The 23,632-nt window shown below is 43.8% G+C and overlaps 1 protein-coding gene across 7 annotated transcripts in view; it reads right to left on the reverse strand.

Moving 5' to 3' along the window:
- Nucleotides 1-600: 600 nt before the first annotated feature.
- The window catches only part of SEC16A (SEC16 homolog A, endoplasmic reticulum export factor), an 82,997-nt gene continuing 59,965 nt past the window's right edge, over nt 601-23,632 (reverse strand). For 5 of the 7 annotated variants that reach the window (XM_058159133.1, XM_058159137.1, XM_058159138.1 and 2 more), the window contains 7 exons: nt 14,180-14,282; nt 12,859-12,996; nt 10,545-10,639; nt 9,403-9,477; nt 8,783-8,842; nt 4,834-4,896; nt 601-2,055 (listed from right to left, as the gene is read on the reverse strand). In XM_058159133.1, coding sequence (XP_058015116.1) covers nt 1,987-2,055; nt 4,834-4,896; nt 8,783-8,842; nt 9,403-9,477; nt 10,545-10,639; nt 12,859-12,996; nt 14,180-14,282 — 603 coding nt within the window. In that variant the 3' untranslated portion in view covers nt 601-1,986. Of the gene's footprint in view, nt 2,056-4,833; nt 4,897-8,782; nt 8,843-9,384; nt 9,478-10,544; nt 10,640-12,858; nt 12,997-14,179; nt 14,283-23,632 lie in introns of all 7 variants that reach the window. The other 2 variants (XM_058159136.1, XM_058159134.1) reach the window with 2 other exon arrangements.

The raw sequence follows: 23,632 nt of genomic DNA on the forward strand, positions 1-23,632 counted from the left end.
AGAGGAAGAGCACTCAGAATAGAATGAATGAGCTGGAAGGGACCCTGGAGGTCTTCTAGTCTAGCCCCCTGCTCAAGCAGAACCTATATTGTTTCAGATAACTGTTTAGCAACATTGATGCTTTTGAACTCTGGGACTGGAGAAGACAAAGCTCCTCAACCGAGAGGCTTCTCTTGAGGCAATGACCTGACTCAAATCTATTGGGGGGAGGGGGTGAACCACCCAGCTCTGGAGGAGGTGGAAGGAAAGAGGACAACCAGCTGCAAAAGGGATGGACTCAGTTAGGGTGGAGATGGGGGCATGCTTAGAAAACTGAAGGACCAGGTGGGGGACAGACCCTCTCGGAGAAAATCTGAGCGGACGATGACTTGATAGAACTTAAAAGGTTTTATACAGATTCGCCATGCTGATTTGGGACCATCCATTCAGCCTCGATTCTCCCAATGGGCGCAGGAATTTGGCGAACGCCACTCAAATCTCCTAAGAAAGGTTTCTCCAAAGTGAGAGGAAGGTTGATGGTTTACGGTGCCAGAAACTTGCAGGCTCTTCGGACGCCTGCTTCTGTGTAAAGTTGGGGACCCCAATAAACCATAGGCTGAGTTAAGTGTGAAAAGTGCTCCAGATGCGCAAAATATTTTTATTTTAAGAATGTACAGTGTCGTTTATAACATTTAGGACAGAGAGTGGCTCTTCTGGGTGGAGGAAACTTGGAAGTGGAAAAATGCTTGGTGGTCATCGACACAGGCAGAGGTCTAAAGGGACAAAAAACATCTTGAACAAATTCAAGATGACTAGAAGAGAGGCCAGCAAGTGGCTGAGACAAGTTCTGCCTTTTTTTTTTACAACTCTTCGCCCACAACAATCCTTGGAAATGTGTTTAAGACTCTCCAGAACCCAGATATGTAGAATTAAGCCACAGAGTCAAGCATCAACATTCAAAAATACCCTCTGTATTTCTTGACTTGAGCATTGGTCTTCTGGACTGGCCTTTACTGCACCAACCATTAGTTTCGTCTTGTCGCTGATCAGACTTACGTGGATGTTAGCATAACCTATGACAGCTTTGAAGAGATCCTGCAACTCCACCTGAGACCTATTTCACATCTCTTGTTAGAGAGGCTTGCTAATTTAATTAGTTTTTTTTTAAAAAAGGGACAACCAGGTAAATTATGAGCTGGGCCCGTGGGGAAAAGTCTGAGATGGAAGAAGGAAAACTTCCACAAGTTTTAAAAAATACAATGCTAAGCCCTTTTGAGCTGTTACGAAGTTATTGGAGGGATCCGAGTTTCAGAAAGGAGCTATATTGCACTTTCAGAGGAATTATCAGAAGGAGAACAATGCGAAATGCTGTACAAAGAGCTTCCGCTCCTGACTCTACAGTTCGTTTTACAAGGAGGCTAAGACGCAAACTACATATACACTAAAGAAAATCCACTTCCAAGGAAATCTTAAGATTACAAGTCACAGTTTTTTTTCTTTTTCTTTCCCCCTATTCATTATACATTTCTCTGTTTATTTGGATCAGCTACATTTCCCCTCCCTGAAGGGTGGGAGCGAGGGAAAGTCGATAGGAAAAGAAAATCCCCACCAATTCTGTTAATGTGCCAGATGAGCAATAAACCCCAAGTAGTGGTTTATATGCATAAAAACAATGCCCCGATCCCTGTAAGGCCACAAACTGTAATGTTAAAAGGTGACACGGGAAAAGTCTTGTAGACGGAGCAGCTGGATTTTAGCAAAGCCGAGGAGGAAAAAGGGGGGTCCCCAGGCCTTCAGGTTGAAGCAGCCCCAGCTGCATTCCTGTGGGTTGATTTCTCCAGTCCCTCTGGACGTTTGACCATCTCAGCCAAGCTTTTGGGTAACGAGGAGAGCATTTGGTAATCAACATCGGCCACGATCTCCGTGGGGGAGCCATCCAGATGGATTCTCCCGTGACATCTTTGGGGACTTCTTGTGCGATGGCCCGGCTGAGAGACCAAATGGATGCTATTTTAAGGTGGGGTATTTTCTCTGCCCAAATCTGCCAAGTCGGGAGCTAGCCGGAGCTGCAGAAGGCTGAAAAGACAAAATTTTCATTTTTATAGCTGCCACTCTTCCCAACAATGATAATTGTAACTTCTTCCATTTCTCCATTTCTTTAATTACTTTTCCCCACAATACCTCATAATTGTTTTTATATAATTTTACATTCGATGCTGTAATGTATACTCCTAAGTATTTAACCTTTTTAACTACTTCATATCCAGTTATTCTTTCTAATTCTTCCCTCTGATGTGTATTCATATTTTTAATTATCATTTTTGTCTTCTGTTGATTCACTTTAAACCCAGATACCTTACTATACTGATCAATTGTCTCCATCAAATATACAGCTGAATGTATTGGTTGAGATAAAGAAACAACCAAATCATCTGCAAACGCTCTTAATTTATAATCTTGATTTTTAATTCTAATTCCTTTTATTCGATCTAAACCACGTATCTTACTCAATAATATTTCCAAAGTTAGAATGAATAATAATGGTGACAAGGGACATCCTTGTCTAGTCCCTTTCTCAATCTTGAAAGATTCTGTTAATCCACCATTTACTATTATTTGAGCTGTTTGCTTTTGATATATAGCCTTAATTGCTTGAATAAAATAATCCCCAAATTGCATTTTTCTATTACTTTAAACAAAACTGCCAATCCAATCTATCAAAAGCTTTTTCGGCATCCAAAAAGAGGAATGCTGCTGAAACCTGGCTGTTTCCTTCCAAATATTCAAGTAAATTTACAATTTGTCTCATATTATATCTCATCTGTCTCCCCTTAATAAATCCTGATTGGTCATTATGAATTAATTGATTCATCAGTGGCATCAATCTATTCGCTAGTATCTTAGCAAATATCTTATAATCAGTATTTAAAAGCGATATTGGCCTATAATTCTCTGGTTTAACACCATCTCGATCTTCTTTAGGTATTAATGAAATAAAAGCTGTCCTCCATGAAGGAGCTTTTGACTATGGAAAAAGGGGAATTACAGTTGAAATCTAGGGAGAAATTGAGGGATGAAGGAAGAAATTATACATGGTTCCAGTATGGACAATTGCAATCTAGATGGAAAATAGATCAGAAAATTGGTATAAGGCAAAGTGATGATAATCTGGTAAAACAAATAAAAGATCAAGGTCAACAGCATATAAAGAGATTATATAATGTATTGGTTGAAATTGATTCAGAAATGGAGTTGGTTAAAGATTGTATGGTAAAATGGGCACAAAATTTTCAACAACCTATAATGTTAGAAACATGGAAAAAATTTGGGTGAGGAATGTTAAATTCACGCAAGCACAAAATTTAAGAGAAAATTTTTATAAAATGTTTTATAGATGGCATTTAGATCCTAAAAACTGTCATGTATGTATCCAAATGTGAAAGCAAAATGTTGGAGATGTGATTGTGAGGATGCTACCTATTATCATATATGGTGGACTTGCAAAAAGTTAAAGCCTTTTGGATTAAAAATATGGTGGATTATGCAGAACATTTTGAAAAGAAGATCAAGTTTGTTCCACAGTTCTTTTATTAGGAATAATCTCAGATTGCACTGTTATAGAGACAAAACTGATTCTGAATTTAATAACTGCTGCAAGATTATTGATTGCACAATATTGGAAGAAAGAAGACTTACCCACAATTGGAGAATGGATTAGTAAAGTATCAAATTTAGCAGAAATGGCAAAATTTCTGCCTACTTGAAAGACTGTACACAAGAAAAATATATATTGGAATGGAGGAAGTGGATTGATTATATTCAAAATAAGTATCAGATTAAAAATATCAATTAGTTTTGAGTGAAGTTAGGAATTATTATGTATTAGTTTAAGAAAGAAGGAATTGATAGTGTGATGGTGTGAAATGGAATATGTTTTATGTTATATTTTAGATTATGTTTGTTAGTTACAATACCCTGTATTCTGTTCTGGGAAGTCTCGGGAAGGAGGTGGGAAGGGAAGACTATAAATTGATTGGTTGCCATTGTACAGGAATAATGGTAGAATTAAACAAGTTGGAATGGTGTAATGTCGGGACTGCTCGGCAAACACTCCCGAAGGAAAGGGTAAGGAAAGAGGAGTAAAGAAGGAAGAAAGTAGGTAGGTAGGTGGGTAGGGAGGAAAGAAGGAAGGGAGAAGAAAGGATAGGAGGAGGAGAAGAAGGAGATAGAGGGTTAGAAAGGATGGTAGTGAGAAGTGGGAAGAGGAGGAAGTAGGAAAGCGAGGAGAAGGTGGTGGGGAAGTTTAAGAAGGATGAGAAGGGAAGAAAGGATTAAAGGGGGGAGTGGCAGTCGAGCAGCCCTGACTGAGTATAATTTGAGTATAGGACTGATTGTTGGATAAGTGATTGTATTGTACACTGGTCAAATTGTGGGAATTATTATGGAAAAATAAAAAAAATTTGCAAAAAAAAAAAAAAAAAAGACAAAATTTTCAATCAATCAGGTAACCGCACAGCTGGAGACAAAAAAGAACCCTGCACCCACAACTTCTTGTTGTGTTTGAAATCTTCCTCTTGGGTTGTGTTTAATGCAAAGCAAAAAGTCCTCCCAATTCTATTCCAAAACAAATTCCAATCCTCAAAGCTCAAAAGAAAACTATTCCTAGCCAATCCACAGTTGAAGCAAAAAATTGGGACCCTGAACCCACCCTAGGGATTGAATGCAAACTAGAGCAAATCTTTGCTCATTACACAAAGCATTACAGGGAGTGGGGTGTGTGTGGAAGGGGTTTATACAAGGCTAGTTTTGCAGTACTTGCATCGGAGGGGACTGTTGATAGGAGGAATGCTGTACCTGTGCAAACTGAGACGGATTGTAGAACTGAACAGCACCGGTTGAGGGATCTCCAGAAGATGCCTAGACAAAGCAAGGAGAGAGTTTGCGATCACTGTGATGCCAAGGAAAGTCAGACAAGCTTGTCTCGTGTGCATGGTCAAGCAGGGATTCACAATACTGCAGCAAGAGTATTACACACAAATGCCAACACAGGAAGGAGAACACACCTGCCCCCAACTTGCAGGGAAGCTTCCGTGTTACCGACAGGAGCACAGGCTGTCACAGAACAAAGGCACATGCACGAGCCTGAAAAGGCTCCTTTGGGGTAGGGTGGGAGCGGCCCTCGAAACATGCAAGAGGAGCAGCGGAAAGGTTAGCCGTGCCAAGTGCTCAAAGAAGGCCCAACTGGTTGGGGAGCAAGCCATAAGGCTGCCTGGGGGTCCATGTGGAGGAGCATTCCCCCCCCCCTGTTGCTTCCAAGGGAGCCCCAAATATGGACGTGAACAAAGATTGAAGCGCTTGGTTCCTTCTGACAGAACCTGGGAGGGAGGATTTCTTAGCCTTGGCCAACCTTAAGACATGCAGAGCAATTCTGTCCACGCATCTTACATTCTCCAAGGCTGAGAGACCCTGTCCTAGGAAGTCCAAAGCTCTAGAAAGGGACCTACTTTGAGGGTTTCAGATTACAGATTAACAGAGTTCGAAGGGAACTTGTAGATCATCTAGTCCAACCCCCACCCAAGCAGGAGACCCTACACTACTTCTGACAAATGGCAGTTCTGTCTCTTCTTGAAAGTTTCCAGGGATGAAGCTCCCACAACTTCTGAAGGCAACTTCTGTTCCGTGGGTTGATTGATCTCACTGTCAGGAAATTTGTCTTTTCCAGGTTGAATCTCTCCTTGTTCAATTTCCATCCGTTGTTCCTTGTCTGGCCTTCAGGTCTTAGAAAACAGCTTGAGCCCCTCCTCTCTGTGGCAGCCCCTCAAATATTGGAAGACTGCTGTCATATCTCCCCTGGTCCTTCTCTTCACTAGACTAGCCAGGCCCAGTTCCTGCAATCTTTCATTGTGTTTTAGCCTCCAGTCCCCTCATCCTCTTGATTGCTCTTGTCTGCACTCTTTCTAGAGTCTCAACCTCTTTTTTATAGTGTGGTGACCAAAATTGAATGCTATATTCTAGATCTGGTTTTATTAAAGTTTTATAGAGTGGTATTAGTACCTCCCTTGATATTGATTGTATCCCTCTGTTAATGAAGTTTAGGATTGCATTGGCTTTCTTGGCTGCCACCACACACTCTTGGCTCATATTTAACTGGTTGTCCACTAAGCCTCCAAGATCCCTCTCACAGTTACTGCTATTAAGCCTGGTTTCACCCAGTCTATATGCGTACTTTTGGTTTCCCTTGCCTAAGCGTACGACTTTAGATTCATAACTCTCATAAATCCAGCTGAGCATCAGGCCATTTTGACTGAGCATCAGGCCATTTTGACTGGCATTTTGACTGGAACAGTAGTTGTAAAATGTTGATCATTTTCTCACAGCATCAAGGGTGTCCCCCAACCAGGAGTACCTGTGTCCGCATGTGAGTCTCGGTGTGGGAGAAGAATGTCACAAAGCATGGAGAAGGTGTGTTTCACATTCAGCAAAACATTCTTTTTTATATTTTTTGGATTTCAAAAGGGAGCAGAAAATTTTCACTGAGCAATTTTCCAGCAAAAATGAGGGCTCTACTCTTGGGTCTTTTATGCTTGTTGAGACATATTGTTTTCTAGTTCCTGGTGATTTTACTCATTCATGCAACAGAGCATTGGGATAGAATCGTAGGGCTAAATGGGAGGAGACCTTATAGCATCCCAGACAAATGGCTGTCCAGTCTGTTCTTGAAAACCTACAGCAATGGAGCACTCACAACTCCGGGAGGCCAGCTGTTCCACCGATTAATCATTCGCACCGACAGGTAAATTACTTCTACGGTAGGTTGGATCTCTCTCTTATGAACTTCCACCCATTACTTCCTGCCCTGCCCTCTGCTACTTTGGAGAATGAGTCAATCCCCTCTTCTCTGTGACATCCCCTCAAGTACTGGGAGACAGCTGTCACGTCATATCACGTGACATCATATAGTATGATATATGATATTGAGTGGGTAATCTGTACGGCCCCTGAAATCCTTTTGGACTTCCCCAATCTCCCTGCTGACAGAATTACTGTTTCTTGTCAATGTTCATTTTAAAAAAAAAGTGGAGTAGGATTCACGCTTCCAAAACACTCAATTTCTCTCCAGAAATCCTAGCGCTGTGTCCATTGCATCACAACAGTAGTGATAAAGAATGAATGTAACTCAGTCGAAATGAGGGGCGCTTGGTGCTCTCTGAGCTTGGCTGTTTTCCTGCAGATGTTTCATTACCCAAAGTAGGTAATATCATAAGTGCTAAGTCTGTAGAGCTTCTCAGTCCTCCAGGTCATGGTTGTTGTCCCAAAGGTGCTTTTTTTGGAGGCAACTGGACTTTCTTTTTTTCTTTGAAGACATTTCGCTTCTCATCCAAGAAGCTTCTTCAGTTCTGACAGGACACAGATAAACCTCCAAGTGCTTCAATGACCCTCTAAAAGGATGCAAAGGACCAGCTCTCCGCAAGGAATATGAATCCTTCCATTCCCCTCCATCCTGTCAGAGCTGAAGAAGCTTCTTGGATGAGAAGGGAAACGTCTTCAAAAGAAAAAACAAGAAAGTCCCGTTGCCTCCTGAAGAAGCCCCTTTGGGACAATCATCAGTGCTAGAAGGGAGAGGGATTTGCTCTCAATTGATGTTTTGGTGGCTTGTCCCTACAGTGCTGGGGGTCTTAGAAGTTCTTTGGTTGGGCTGTTTACTGAGCCACCAAGGCTCTTTTTATGAATATGATGAAGCTGCAGGGATATCCATTTTGTTGAAAGATGTTGTGTTTGTACTCATCTAAATAGTGTTCTTACACACAGCTTCTCTTGTTGGAGGTTGTGTTATTACTTTGGTAGTGGGACACTTGGTTGCTATGTGGGTGGAGTGGGCTGGTTGGTACATACCTGTGTTTCTAATTTGCCATCCTAGTTGGCACTGATAAGAATATCCAGGAAGGGTAGCAGGTTATTGTTTTCACCCTAACTCTTGTGAATTGAATTCTTTTGAGGATGTTGGTAGTGGTTTTGTCCGTGTTCTCTAACTGGTCCGTTAATAAAAGGTGTGGTCTGTATGTTGATCATTTAATGACCCCATAATCCCTTGCAATGGGATGGAGTCGGGGCAATTGAATGGAGCTGAGTGTTCCTGTTGCCAATGCGGAGTGTTTGCAGCTGATACATATTCTCATTGTGCCCAGAGACAGAAATATCAGCCTCTACCTAGGATCGAACTCACAGCCTCCTGGTTGTGAGGTGAGAAGTCCACCTCTAGGCCAAATGGTGTGTTATATACCTGGTCCATATTTTGAGTTGTATGTATGGGAGTGCTGCTGATTCCAGATGTTGCATTACAACCTCTGCTATCGGTCCTGAAAGTGGGGATCCTGTGGATATACCTTTGATTTGTCGGTAAGTTTAACCAGCAAATTGTAAGTATGTGGTTACACCAAAACAAAGCCGGATTCAGCACATTTTTGTCTTTTCTGTTGTTTTTCAGTTGCTATCTCATTCCAGGCTGGCTAGACAAAACCCTAACTCTGACCCTTTTTTGAGGGGTAGGAGCTTGGACTATGAACCCTGCATTATGGAAAAGCAACCATGTTTCCCCAGCCAATGAGAGTTGGCTCAAAGAAGAGCCAGGTACTCCATTTCCCTGCTTTGGGGGGGGGGGGCAGAAGGCTTCATCATTATGGTGACGTGTTAGTTGGATAGAAATGCAAATTGGAGATGGCAGAACTGGGACAAGATACGATGGGGGGAAGGAGGGAAAAGGAGCAGGAAAAGAAAGGAGGAGGAGGAGGGCCAGCCAAGGTACCTGATTTAAATGCTGGCTGACTTCACGGGATAATGAACTCATTGAACTAGAGCGCGAAAGCTACAAAACAGCAAAGACACACAACACACAAAAAAAGGAATCAAAGTCACCATGCCAGCCGCTGCCTGCAACTCTCAGCTAAACTTCTGTTCATATCAAAGGGGGAGGGGGCAGGGGGAGGGGCCCAGGGCCAAAGGTTAATTATACATATGGCTAAATGCAAGTTAGCTTTGCTTTTTTTTTTAAAGGCGCTTTCTGGGTTACGGACCTCTCAGATGCAACTCAAGGCCGTGGGTTGGATTTTAAGAGTTTATGATTTTCATGGCACTTCACGCAAGTCAAACTCATGCACAAATAATGTTCAACGAAGGAAGGAAGGTTCTTCAGAATGACAGGCCTCTTCAGAAGAGACGACTGACTATATCTTCAGTTCCCAGATACAGATTGCCAGGCCAAACCTTACTCTACATTTACCTCCTTCCAGTTCTGCTCTTCCTGCTTCCAATGGCCTTTAGCTCCTGAGCTTGTTACCTGCTATTTTCTGTTGCAAAGGTGGGCCCAGAAGCACCTGGCAGGTGCCTCAAAGGCTCAGAATAGCTAACCTGGCAAGAGGCGCCTACCTCTCCAGACTGGGCATCTCCCGGATTCGACACAGGAAGCTCAGGCCCAGGTGGAAACGAAGCAGAATTTAAGTACTGAAAGACAAAAGGAAGGAAGGACGCCGTGACCCATAGAAATGTAGCAATGATCCAAGAGAATCCAACTGAAATCATCCACGGCTAAGCATTGGCACGAGCATTTTATCAAATCCGAAAGTCCTCGTGTTATTGTTAAAGTTCTCCGTCATGAGGAGAGTCAGAGAAGAATCAATGCAATAATTAATGCCAGGTAGGCCTTGAGTTATGACTGTTTAACTACGGTGGAAAATTAGGATGCCTTGGAAAAAGCGATATGCCAGCTGCTCTTGCACTGAACACCGGCCATACCAGCCCCGCTGCCCCGTGATTGCAATGCAGGCATTTGGCACCTGGCTCACACTGACAACGGGTTGCAGCATCTTGTGGTGATATGATTGTGATGCGCGACCCTCCCAGCCAGCTTCTGACACAAACATAAACTAGGAAAACTGGATTCATTTAATAACAGTGGTGAAAATGGTCACAAAATCAGGTTCACTCACATGACGACTCACTTTAGGACAGCCATGACTTACAACAGAAATTCTGCTCCCCTGTAGTCGTAAACTGAGGACTACTGTATATGTTTCTTCTTATTCACGTATCTTTCACCCATTTGACTGTTCTCTTCCCTCACCCTGCTCAGCCCACAATCTTTCACTGGCATCCAAATTCTCAGCCAGAAAGGCTTTTTAAAAAAATACCACTTTTATTTTATTATATAAAATATAAAATACCAAAAACAAGAAAGAAAGAAAATAAAATAGGAAATTAAGGGCAGGAAAGGGAACAGGGAAAAGGGGGTATGAAGTACAAGGGGAAAAAGAAAAGAAAAAAGAAAAGAAAAAGAAAAGAAGACATTGACTTCCACCTCTTCCTAGCACAGTACAAGATAAACAGACTCCAGCCTCAACTTTTTGCTTTGACACATTAATATATAACTAGCCATTCTGATAACACCAAATAGTTCTAGAACTGGTGCTATAGAAATAGCCAGGGAGGCATCTGAGTGGGGCCTTGGAAGCCCAGCTGCTGCATTCAGGGGCTCATCTCTAAAGGGAAACAACCTTGCAACTCCAACTTACTGGAACTTCTCCAGTTGACTCAGGGTTGGTGTTGTTGCCTGGTGCCATCTGATCTTGAGCCACTCCACCCTCCAGCGGTGTCTGCTCTTCAGGAACTGTATAAAGAGGTCACAGGTGTTGTTGTTTTTTAAAAAAAACAAGCTTTTTGTCCCCTTCCCTCCATCACAAGTGTCTACAGAGGGTTTTCCATGGAAAAGTAGCCAAGCTTGAAATATAAGATTGGGATTTTATGAACTGGCACAGGTAGATAAGACTGCCTCTTGTCGAAGAGCTTAGATTGTAAATATTCTGTTTAGACCAGGGGTGTCAAAGCTGATTTCTTCAAGGGCTGGCTCAGCATTGTGGTACTCCACCATGGGCCGGCTGAGGGTGGTGGTGGTGTTTCGACCAGCAGAGTGCTGCAGAAGACCGTGGAGGCGAGAAAAGGGCCACAGGTGCCACGGGTGCCTCCCCCTCCCCCCGCGGCCCATTTTGGCCGGCAGAAGCACCCCAGGACAGTCCTTTCATATTTCCAGGCTGGCCCCACAGGCCAGATTTAAACACGCTGGCCCGCGGGTCTTGTGTTTGACACCCCTGGTTTAGACTATTTGTGAAAATACTCTTCTTTTTTTTTTTAATTCAAAACGTTTTACAAAAAAATCCCCCTTTCCCCAACCCCCTCCTTCACTAATCCTCCCCTCCCCTGACTTCCCGGAACAAGCACAAGGTATAGTTAAAAATAAAACAAACATATGCTAAGAAGATTTTCCCCCAAAACTATTATACCAATTTTCCCTCTCTAGCTCTGACTTCCTCCTAACACAACCAAAATCCTTCAAGAAAACAAAATAAAAAATAAAAAAATTAACAATTAAGAATAACAAAATATGTAAATCAATAAAACAAATTAATCCTAAAGTATTTAAAACCAACTAAAACATAAAAATCCAATCCAATTCCCTTACAGCTTCTATAACCATATAATTTTTCCCCCAGGTCTTTCTTACATAAACTCTTTCAAAAATATTCTATTCAAAATACAATACAACACATTATAAAATTTCAATACCAAGAATTACAGTAACTATTCAAATTTAGTCCATCCTCGTCAAAATCCAGTATAAATCCAAATACCTAGTCTTTTATAATAGATATAAAACATATAATCAACCCATTTCTTCCAGATCTTCCTCACATATTGTCTTTCAGGGACAGTAATATTTTTGTCTATTAATAATTCAAAAGATAATACTTTTGTCTCTTGCCATTTTTTTTGATGCATTAATCTCTGTCTTTCCTTCATTTCTCCTTTTGAAAAGTCAGTCACAATATTGCCTAATAAATCCTTATGTTCAAAAATCCACAAATTACTACCATATATTCCATCAATCCAAAAAGAGAATTCTTGAAAAGCATTAAGCCTATAATTTTTTTCAGTTCGGGAGACAGCCTCCTGGATCATATCTTCATATTTATCCATTTTTATTTGTATCTCCTCCATTGCATTTAAGTCCTGATCACACTGATTAATTTCGTCCAAACCTTGATCCAAAAAATCCCCATTTTTTTTCCGTTCGTACTTTTGAATAATTAAATACATTCTTTCTGTGTAATCCTGTATAAAGTCACGAATCCATTCTTCTGAAAGAACCTTCATGGCAAAGTTCTTGCTGAAAATCCCCTTATGAAATACTTAAACAACGTAATATAATCCAACAATCCAGAATCCAACACAATAAAATGAAGTCTCCATTCAGTTTCGATTTCGTAGCAAAGCTGGTCTATTTGCAGTTAGCCTAAAACGCCATTTTAAGAGCAGGAAAAAAAATATAATTTTTCTCTCTTTAAAAAAGGAGGAAGTCAGGAAATCAACAATACTTGCAAACCAATAATTGTTCACTCATGCTTCTTCCGCCTGCTTATAGAGATCCACAAAAAGAAATCAATTGTTAGCAGAACTTGGACACCTTCCTCTTTGTGAAAATACTCTTCTTGAATGAGTATACTTTCTGAGCAGTTGGTATTACGCTTAAACGACATGCCCTTTTTTTTTTTTGGTGAAATACTGCTTTAAAAAACAAATAGATTTCACAATTTTGGAATGTAATTCAAAATAACTTTGAAGCCTTTAACTTGAGGACAAGTTTCCCCTAAAGCCAGCCAGAGAATGCTCATTTTCCTTAGCAAAAGCTGTTCAACTAAAATCAGCCAACAGCATTTTTCCCCCTTCCCTCTTTCTTGGAAAAGGAAGCAGAAAAACAGCAGCCAGGAAGGGAGGCGGGCAGGCTCCGGAGTGCGGCTTTTGCTCGCCTTCTTCGCACCTGCCTTGACTCACCTGAGTTGGGTACAAACATGTTGGCAGGGATGGGCATCGGAGCCAAGGGAGCAAACAGGTCAGCTGGAGCTAGAGCAGGAACAGGGGACTTGGCTTTGCTTGGGTTCATAATGTCCACGTAGCGAACTTTACTTCCAGCTGTCAAGGGACAAGCAGAGAAAAAAGATTCGTTCCAGAGACCGAGGAAGAGAGAGAAGAAGCATGTCAGGGAACAAGGGCCCAATTTCCTGGCTGCAAGGGCCCTAAATGTCTAAGTTGGGAGAGGTCTGACACCATCTTCCAGCCCACCCGAAGGCTTCGAAAGCAAAGGTGAGGCAGACCTTATGGTCAGACCCAGGAAGCTCATCTGGAGATGTGGGAATGAATGAGAGGCTTCAGCAGACCCGTGGCCAGAATCCCACTTTCTCATCCATTTTGTTTGTACTTACATAGAGCAGGAGTTCCTAACTTTTGGGGGCTAATGGATGCATATGAAAAGCCAAATGTACTATGGTCATTTTGCAAATGGGGCCCTGCTAACAACTACGGATTGAGCAAGTGGTCAGGCTGTGTTGCATTTATTTATTCATTCCAAGGGACCCTTGACCTAATGCGGGAGTGGTCATGGGTGTGACACAAAATTTGTGTCGGGGTGGGGGGGTGGGGAACCTGTGGTGGCCAAGTGGTAAGGCAGGGCTTCCCTGAGACCCTCCCTTACTCATTATAATCTTATCTTCCTTCCTTCCTTCCTTCCTCCATCCCTTCCTTCCTTTTTCCTTCCCTTCATTCTAATTTCTTCTTCTTGCCCATCTTTCATTATTTTTCCTTCCTTGGTCTCTTCCCATCTTTCCTTCCTCTTCTTTGTCTTTCCTCTTTCCCTTTCTCCTTTCCTGTCCCTTCTTGCATGCGCAAAGGCAAAAGGGGAAACATTTTTCCTTTTATTTTGTTTTTATTTTGTTTTGATAGTCCTCTGCCAGTGAAAATGGGGCACGGGGGACCCGTGCGCACACACCCCGGCATCCTATTTTCACTAGCAGAGGCAACGCAGGCCAGTCCTTTGCTATTTCCAGACTGGCCCCCGTAGGCCAGATCTAAGCACCCCAAGGGCTGGATGTGGCCCGCAGGCCTTGAGTTTGACACACCTGACCTAATGCATCTCAACTCCTGAAACCTCTTGAGATGCTCTCAAATCAACATTATCTTCCCTTGCTGCTTGCCCTCTCAACAAGCACTCTTAGTCAAGGAAGGGAGTGGACAGACAATGGACCCCCTGGTTCAAAGGCAACTCCTGGCTCGTCCCACCTCTCAGGTCAAGGATGGGTTTTCTAATTGTATCAGTTACCTGCTCTCCTGGAGAACTTGTTGACAGAAGCATTGGGAGGTCCTGCTAATCCAGAGGGAGCAGCCTGAGGAAATCCTGTGGGGGGAGGTGGAGGGGGTTTGCTCTAAAAAGAGAGGGGGGAGGGGGGAAAAAGGTCAGTGAAATGGAAATCTCTTAACTGACAACTTTCCCTTTCCTAAATAGAATAACAGAGTTGGAAGGGACCTTGGAGGTCTTCTAGTCCAGCCCCCTACTTAGGTGTAGGATACCCTACACCACTTCAGACAAATGGTTATCCAATCTCTTCTTAAAAACTTCCAGTGTTAATAATATAATAATAATAATATTTTAATTTGTATACCGCCCTTCTCCCGAAGGACTCAGGGCGGTTACAGCCAGAATAAAATACAACAACAACACATACAATATTAAAAACAAACATTAAAAAACTTATTCAATTTGGCCAAATATTAAAATATGAACAACCCTTTAAAATTAATAAAGATTACAAACCCATAAAATCATCTAAAAATTTTAAAAAATCAAGCCAGTCCAGCAAGATGGAATAAATAAATCTTAAGTTCGCGGCGAAAGGTCCGAAGGTCAGGTAGTTGTCGAAGTCCAGGGGGAAGTTTGTTCCACAGGGTGGGAGCCCCCACAGAGACCAGCCGATATTGCTTGGCTGACGGCACCCTAAGGAGTCCCTCTCTGTGAGAACACACAGGTCACTGGGAGATAGAAGATGGCAGCAGACGGTCCCATAAGTAACCCGGTCCTAAGCCATGGAGCGCTTTAAAGGTGGTCACCAATACCTTGAAGTGCACCCGGAAGACAATAGGTAGCCAGTGCAGTCTGCGCAGGATGGGTGTTACATGGGAGCTCCGAACCGCTCCCTCTATCACTCGCGCAGCTGCATTCTGGACCAACTGAAGCCTCCGGGTGCTCTTCAAGGGGAGCCCCATGTAGAGAGCATTGCAGTAGTCCAAGCGAGAGGTAACAAGAGCATGAGTGACCGTGCATAAGGCATCCCGGTCCAGAAAGGGGCGCAACTGGCGAATCAGGCGAACCTGGTAAAAAGCCCTCCTGGAGACGGCCGTCAAATGATCTTCAAAGGACAACCGACCATCCAGGAGCACGCCCAAGTTGCACACCCTTTCCATCGGGGCCAATGACTCGCCCCCAACAGTTAGCCGCGGCTGCAGCTGACTGTACCGGGGTGCCGGCATCCACAGCCACTCCGTCTTGGAGGGATTAAGCTTGAGCCTGTTCCTCCCCATCCAGACCCGTACGGCTTCAAGACACCGAGAGAGTACTTCGACGGCTTCGTTGGGGTGGCCTGGGGTGGAAAAGTAAGTACAGCTGCGTATCATCAGCGTACAGTTGGTACCTCACCCCAAAGCCACTGATGATCTCGCCCAGCGGCTTCATATAGATGTTGAACAGGAGAGGCGAGAGAATCGACCCTTGCGGCACCCCACACGAGGCGCCTCGAGGTCGATCTCTGCCCCCCTGCCAACACCGTCTGCGTCCGGCCAGAGAGATAGGAGGAGAACCACCGAAAAATGGTGCCTCCCACTCCCAAACTCCCCAGCTGGCGCAGCAGGATACCATGGTCGATGGTATCGAAAGTCGCTGAGAGGTCTAATAGGATCAGGGCAGATGAATAACCCTTGTCCCTGGCCCTCCAGAGATCATCCACCAACGCGACCAAAGCCGTCTCCGTACTGTAACCGGGTCGGAAGCCGGACTGGAACAGGTCTAGATAGACAGTTTCATCCAGATACTGGGGTAGTTGACATGCCACCGCACTCTTTACAACCTTTGCCATAAAGCAAAGGTTGGAGACCGGACGATAATTTCCTAAAACAGCTGGGTCCAGAAGTGAGACTTCTTGAGGAGTGGTCTCACCACCGCCTCTTTCAAGGCAGCAGGAAAGACACCCTCCCGCAAGGAAGCATTTGTAATCCCCCGGAGCCAGCCTCGTGTCACCTCCTGCATGGCCAGCACCAACCAGGAGGGGCACGGGTCCAGCAAACATGTGGTGGCATTCAACCTCCCCAGCAACCTGTCCATGTCCTCGGGAGTCACAGGGTCAAAGTCATCCCAAACCGTCTCAACAAGACATGTCTCGAACCTCTCGTCTGGATCTACCCAATTTTGATCCAAACCATCCCGAAGCTGAACGATTTTATCGTATAGATAATCGTTAAACTCCTCAGCACGCCCTTGTAATGGGTCCTCCCGCCCCTCCTGTTGAAGGAGAGAGCGGGTCACCCGAAACAGGGCGGCCGGGCGGTTATCTGCCGACGCAATGAGGGAGGAAACATAAGAACGCTTCGCATCCCTCAGTGCCACTAGGTAGGTCCTACTATAGGACCTAACTAGTGTCCGGTCATCCTCCGAACGGCTGGATCTCCAAGCGCTCTCTAGGCGTCTTCTCCGGCGTTTCATCTCCCTCAGCTCTTCGGAGAACCAAGGAGCTGGTTGAGACCTACGCCGGGTCAGAGGCCGCAAAGGCACGACACAGTCCAAAGCTCCAGCCGCGGCCTGTTCCCAGGCCGCAACTAGTTCTTCAGCCGTGCCACGGGCCAGATTCTCAGGAACCGGCCCAAGCTCCGTCAGGAACCTCTCTGGGTCCATCAGGCGCCTGGGACGGAACCAACGTATTGGTTCCGTCTCCCTGCGGTGGTGAGTAGCGGTCTGAAAGTCCAGACGAAGAAGAGAATGATCTGACCATGACAAAGGCTCGATAATTAAATCATTTAAAATCAGATCATTCAACCACTGGCCAGAGACAAAAATCAGATCTTGAGTGCCTCCCCCGATGTGGGTAGGGCCGTCCACTAATTGAGTCAGGTCCATGGCCGTCATGGAAGCCATGAACTCCTAAGCCATCGAGGATGCCATGCCAGTTGATGGCAAGTTGAAATCCCCCATGACCAACAGTCTAGGGGTTTCAACTGCCAACCCGGCCAGCAACTCCAACAGCTCGGGCAGGGCTGTTGTCACGCAGCAAGGAGCCAGGTACGTGATCAACAAGCCTACCTGAGTCCTACGACCCCACTTCACATAGAGGGATTCACAACCAGCTATCTGAGGCACGGTGGTCTCCCTCAGTTCCAGGCTTTCCTTAATAATAACCGCCACCCCGCCACCCCTACCTTGGGCCCTCGGTTGATAAAACACTTGGAAACCTGGTGGGCACATCTCCACTAGGGGAACCCCCCCTTCCGTGGCCAACCAGGTCTCCGTAATGCCCATAACGTCCGTGGTCCCCTCCTGAATTAGATCTGAGATCAGGGGGGCTTTGTTAACCACGGACCTTGCATTGCATAACATCAGCCGGAGGCCCAAGTCCCGAGTACTCTGGCCACCCGGGGAACGGGAAAAAGCAGGGGAGCCGGAGCACGCGATCGCTCTTAAATGGCGAGGGCGTACTCCCAAAACCTGATGTGCCCCCCCAACTTCTGCCATATCTGCCTCTCCCACTTACCGTGTCAATAGCACAACCCTGATAAGCTGGAACGAAACCCTCCCCCACCACCCTCGGACCTGACTTAACGCCGCGAACGCACATTGGACTTGGCTCCCTCCCCCATGGGTTTTCCCCCCCACCCGCTCCTCCCCCCCCCCAACCCCAACCCGTCAATTCCCACCCTCCCCTTAAAATTCCCATTAAAACTCGACTTCCGCTTGGCGCCACCTTTCTCGCTGGGTGCTAATTTATGGCACTCTGCACTGGATATGGTAAAAGCCGGTGAAAACAGCAACGAATGCTGTTCCCGGCTTCAATTTCCCTCTCTGGTTGAAAGAGAGAGAAAGAGCAGGGGGGGAGAGTGGTAGATTCCCCTAGGGGCATTGTTTTTGTTATGCAAAATCCCGAAAGGTCGAATCCCATTGAATCCTCCTTTAATCTCCAGTATTCACTGCGCTCCTGCAAAAGCAGGAAAAGAGGAAGGTGTCCACTTCTGCTAACAATTGATTTCTTTTTGTGGATTTCTATCAGCAGACGGAAGAAGCATGAATGAACAATTATTGGTTTGCAAGTATTTTTGATTTCCTGACTTCCACCTTCTTTAAAAAGAGAATTTTGGGGGGGCTTCCGGTTGGCAACGCAGGCTTCGTGGACGTTGCTTTGGGATCGTCCGCCCTGGGTTTCATCAAACCGTCCCTGACAGCGTAAATGGGCTGTCAAACGGTTTGGAATTCTCTCCCCCAGGTGAAGGGGGAGGGAAGAGTGGTCAGGTTTTGGGTAGAGCTCCCCGGGAGCCCCTGGAATTTTACCAGGGGATCGAAGGGTGAGAGCTCCCCTTTAGCCTGACGAAGCTCCGTGCCCAGGATGCTTCTGTTTATACAGAACGAGAAGCCGCGACCATCTCTGTGCCAAGATTTATTTCTAAAGAGAACTCAACACAGACAGAACAAAGTAGGAGGACTAGCAAGAATTTGCAAGTAATAAATCTTAACTTCAGCTCTTAAATAGCTTTCCTTTGAACTAACTTTCAACTTGAGTGGATTTAAAATGGCGTTTGCAATATACAAAGGAAAGTGAAACTATAAAAGGACAAAGGAAGAAGAACATAACAAGCTACTTTTTTAAATGGAATGAACAAGAATTGTTAATGATTTTTTTCTCTTTTTACCTTTTTCTTTATCACAATGTTTAAGAAGAAAAGTTTATTGAATTTTTTTTTTCTCTTTTTGGTAGATTTTACAGTTTATGAATGGCTCTTAAGCAAACAGAACTAACTATTAAAATCTTGCAAACTTCTTCATTTCAAATATGGAATCTTTTTTTTTTTAATAGGAAATTTTGGAGGCTTATTTTTCTTAATAAGTTTTTAAACAAGAGATTTTTACACCAATATATTAAAGATTGGAAATTCTTTATTGTTAGATGTTAAGCTGATTGGTGAGCAGATGGTGGAAACAAGGGGAAGGAGAATGCTTAAGATGTGATTTTGATGGTATTTTCTTTTTTTAATATATATATATAGGGTTTAATTTTTACAACTGACTTATTTTGGGTATAAGGTGTTACTATTTGATATATGTGAGGTATAAAGGAATGGGAAGATGGAATATTGTTTAACTTTTGGAGGACAGATAGAAAAATTTATGGATGTAATGTTGGTATTTGGTTAAATAGAATTTAATTGTTATAATTGATATATTTTGGATATAAGTTACAATTTTAATAATGTTATTTGACAGATGTAAGGTAAATTATGAATGGCTCTTAAGCAAACGGAACTAACTATTAAAATCTTGCAAACTTCTTCATTTCAAATATGGAATCCTTTTTTTTTTTAATAGGAAATTTTGGAGGCGTATTTTTCTTAATAAGTTTTTAAACAAGAGATTTTTACACCAATATATTAAAGATTGGAAATTCTTTATTGTTAGATGTTAAGCTGATTGGTGAGCAGATGGTGGAAACAAGGGGAAGGAGAATGCTTAAGATGTGATTTTGATGGTATTTTCTTTTTTTAATATATATATATAGGGTTTAATTTTTACAACTGACTTATTTTGGGTATAAGGTGTTACTATTTGATATATGTGAGGTATAAAGGAATGGGAAGATGGAATATTGTTTAACTTTTGGAGGACAGATAGAAAAATTTATGGATGTAATGTTGGTATTTGGTTAAATAGAATTTAATTGTTATAATTGATATATTTTGGATATAAGTTACAATTTTAATAATGTTATTTGACAGATGTAAGGTAAATTATGAATGGCTCTTAAGCAAACAGAACTAACTATTAAAATCTTGCAAACTTCTTCATTTCAAATATGGAATCTTTTTTTTTTTTAATAGGAAATTTTGGAGGCTTATGCACGGTCACTCACGCTCTTGTCACTTCCCGTTTGGACTATTGCAATGCTCTCTACATGGGGCTGCCCTTGAAGTGCACCCGGAGGCTGCAGCTAGTCCAGAATGCAGCTGCGCAGGTTATAGTGGGAGCAACTCGTTGCTCCCATGTAACACCAATCCTGCGCGGCTTGCACTGGCTTCCTGTAGTCTTTCGGGTGCGCTTTAAGATCCTGGTCCCCACCTTCAAAGCGCTCCATGGCTTAGGGCCCGGGTACTTACGGGACCGCCTGCTGTTACCTTATGCCTCCCACCGACCCGTACGCTCACATAGAGAGGGTCTTCTCAGGGTGCCGTCTGCCAAACAATGCCGGCTGGCGGCCCCCAGAGGCAGGGCCTTCTCTGTGGGAGCTCCTAAGCTCTGGAACGAACTTCCCCCTGGATTACGTCAAGTGCCTGATCTTCGGACCTTTCGCCGTGAGCTGAAAACATATCTATTTATTCAAGCGGGACTGGCCTAATATTTTTAAATTTTAATTGGGGTTTTATCATTTTAGGGTTTGAAATTGTAAATTTTAAATTTTTAATACTGGCCATTTTTTCTAATTTGCTCGGTTTTAAATTGTTGTTTTAATTGTATATTTTTATATTTCTTATCTTTTGGCTGAGTCCCTTGGGAGAAGGGCGGTATAAAAATTTAATAAAACTAAAACTAAACTAAACTAAATTGAAGAAATATTAATTTTAGCAATGTTATTTGATTTATGTAAGTGATATTAAAGATATGAGAAGATAGAATATTGTTTATTTTTGGAGATTGGATAAAAATTTAAGAATTTAAGCTGGAAATATGAATTATATTTGGGACACTGTTTAAGGAAGAAAGGTATATTATAGAAGAATTTATGATGAATACTGGAAGATGGAATATCATTTTGGTCTTGATCGATGAAGATTGGATATTAAAAATTATAAGATTCTGAAGACTTCAGGAGTGGAATGGATTGATATATATTTGGTGTTAATTGATGAAGATTGGATATTAAAAACTATGTATTTTATGAACTGGAAATACTAATTTAATTGGAAGATTCTGAAGATTTTAGGAGTGGAATGGACTGATATATAATGGACTGGAAGAAGAATGTACTTTTTTGTTTCTGGAAGGGGAGTTAAGGTCTTAGAGAGAGGAGTGACTATGGATTTGATTTATGTTGTATTTTAATTTATGATTGTTAATTTTATACCCTATACTTTGTTCTGGGAAGTCTCGGGGGGTGGGAGGGGGGAGGGAGGGGAAGGGGGGAGAGGGGGGGAGATTATTATTATTATTATTATTTATTCGAAGTGGGAGCCCCCTTCTCCCGAAGGACTCAGGGCGGTGTACAGCCAAAAGTAAAAAACAGACAATACAATATACAATTTAAAATACAAGTTAAAAAACTTATTTTATAATTGGCCTAAAAAACTTTAAAATATATAAAACTAAAACCCCATTAAAATTAATAATAGAAAATTTAAAATCGATAAAATTTAAGCCAGCCCTGAGTGAAAAGATGTGTCTTCAGTTCTGCGGAAGGTCCGAAGGTCAGGTATTTGGCGTAAACCCGGGGGAAGCTCGTTCCAGAGTGTGGGAGCCCCCACAGAGAAGGACCTTCCCCTGGGGGCCGCCAGCCGACATTGCTTGGCGGACGGCACCCTGAGAAGAGCGTACGGGTCGGTGGGAGGCATGCGGTAACAGCAGGTGGTCCCGTAAGTACCCAGGCCCTAAGCCATGGAGCGCTTTAAAGGTCGTAACCAAAACCTTAAAGTGCACTCGAAAGGCCACAGGTAGCCAGTGCAGTCTGCGCAGGAGCGGTGTTACGTGGGAGCTACGCGTAGCTCCCTCTATCACCCGCGCAGCTGCATTCTGGACTAACTGAAGCCTCCGAGTGCACCTCAAGGGGAGCTCCATGTAGAGAGCATTACAATAATCCAAGCGAGAGGTAACGAGCGCATGAGTGACTATGCACAAGGCATCCCGATCAAGGAAGGGGCGCAACTGCCGAACCAAGCGAACCTGGTGGAAGGCCCTCCTGGAGACGGCCGTCAAATGATCTTCAAACGACAGCCGTTCATCCAGGAGGACACCTAAGTTGGGCACCCTATCCTTTGGGGCCAGTAACTCGCCTCCAACAGTCAGCCGCGGCTGCAGCTGACTGAATCGGGATGCCGGCAACCACAGCCACTCCGTCTTGGAGGGATTAAGCTTGAGCCTGTTTCTCCCCATCCAGACCCGTACGGCTTCCAAACACCGGGACAGCACTTCAACAGCTTCATTGGGGTGGCCCGGGGTGGAAAAGTAAAGCTGGGTGTCAGCCTCCACTCCAATCTTCATATGCTTTGGAATGATTATACCAGTAGATAGAATGTAAAATGTTTATTTCTGTATTATAAAACTCTTTAGGAAATGAGATGTATCATACCACCGTACAGGGTAAGGGAAAGGAGTCTATTAAGAGTGTCGGCTGACATAACAGGGGGGAGGGATGATTAACGACTGAGTGTTATCAGCGCGCGTTTTCTAACAGACACTGCATTCCTAAGATGACTGACATCTAGAGACCTGTGGAAGAAGATTACCACGAGGGGCTGAGAAGAAGCTGGCATTGGACCAAACCAGCCTGACCTCCTGGAGGAGGAGGGACAAATGGGGGGATATGATATGTTAGCCATATTTTGTCTCAGTTCCAACTTAGCTTGGCTGCTATCATGACTGTAAAAAGTAAAAGTACTTGTCTTTGTTCCAAATGAAGTCAAGGTGTATTCTTTCCTAATTATAGTCGGAGGTAGCCTGACATTAAGTTGGAACTCACATCATGTCTACCAACCAGGATTGCAATTGCAATACCGGGGGGGAAGAAAACCCAAATGTGATGGAAGGACTGCTGCCGGCTGAGCTGGGGGAGGCGTCCGGAGGAATTTTTGCTGACACTTTTAACCCTGAGCTGGAAGTTTGCAGAGCTCGGTGGATTGAGCAATTAAAGCTGGAAGAGGAAAGGTGGGAACCAAGTGCCGAAGAGTTTCAGCCTGGAGTAACAAAAAGAAAAAAAAAGGGGACGGTGAGACTTTCGGATTGGCAGGAAGAGAGAGAGATAAGAGACAAACGCCAGCTGGAGGAAGCATTTCGTCTTTTCCGTGAGGTGAAAGTAAGGCAAGCAGCTCGCCAAAGGTATGAATCCCCTGTTCAGTCCTCCAAGGGGGGAGGAGAAGAGGAAGAAGAAATTACAAAGGGGCCAGTTAGAGGTGATTTCCAGGGCGGTGAGATTTCTGAAGAACCGGGAACTCTCTCCCCAGAGGAAGCTGAATTGGATGGGGGCTGGGCGCCACCTGCTGACCAAGCAAGGCCGCGCAGGGGAAGGAAAAAGCCCAAAATTCCCCCCATATCAGAGAAATTTGATGGAAATCTTGAAGGAATTGGGACTGTTCCTGGCAGTGAATGACCACATGATAGACTGGGGAAGATTATTGGTCACAGGCAGCACAAGTGAGAGCTGTGACCCACAATTTGACCGGAAGAGCAGCTGCGTGGTATGTGTCGTATATACCAACCACTCCCCTTACTGCAAAACTACGAGCATTTTATGACTGCACTGAGGAGGAGGTTTGAGGACCC

Source organism: Ahaetulla prasina, chromosome 16 (genome assembly GCF_028640845.1).
Source record: "Ahaetulla prasina isolate Xishuangbanna chromosome 16, ASM2864084v1, whole genome shotgun sequence".
In the NCBI taxonomy this organism is placed as follows: Eukaryota; Metazoa; Chordata; class Lepidosauria; order Squamata; family Colubridae; genus Ahaetulla; species Ahaetulla prasina.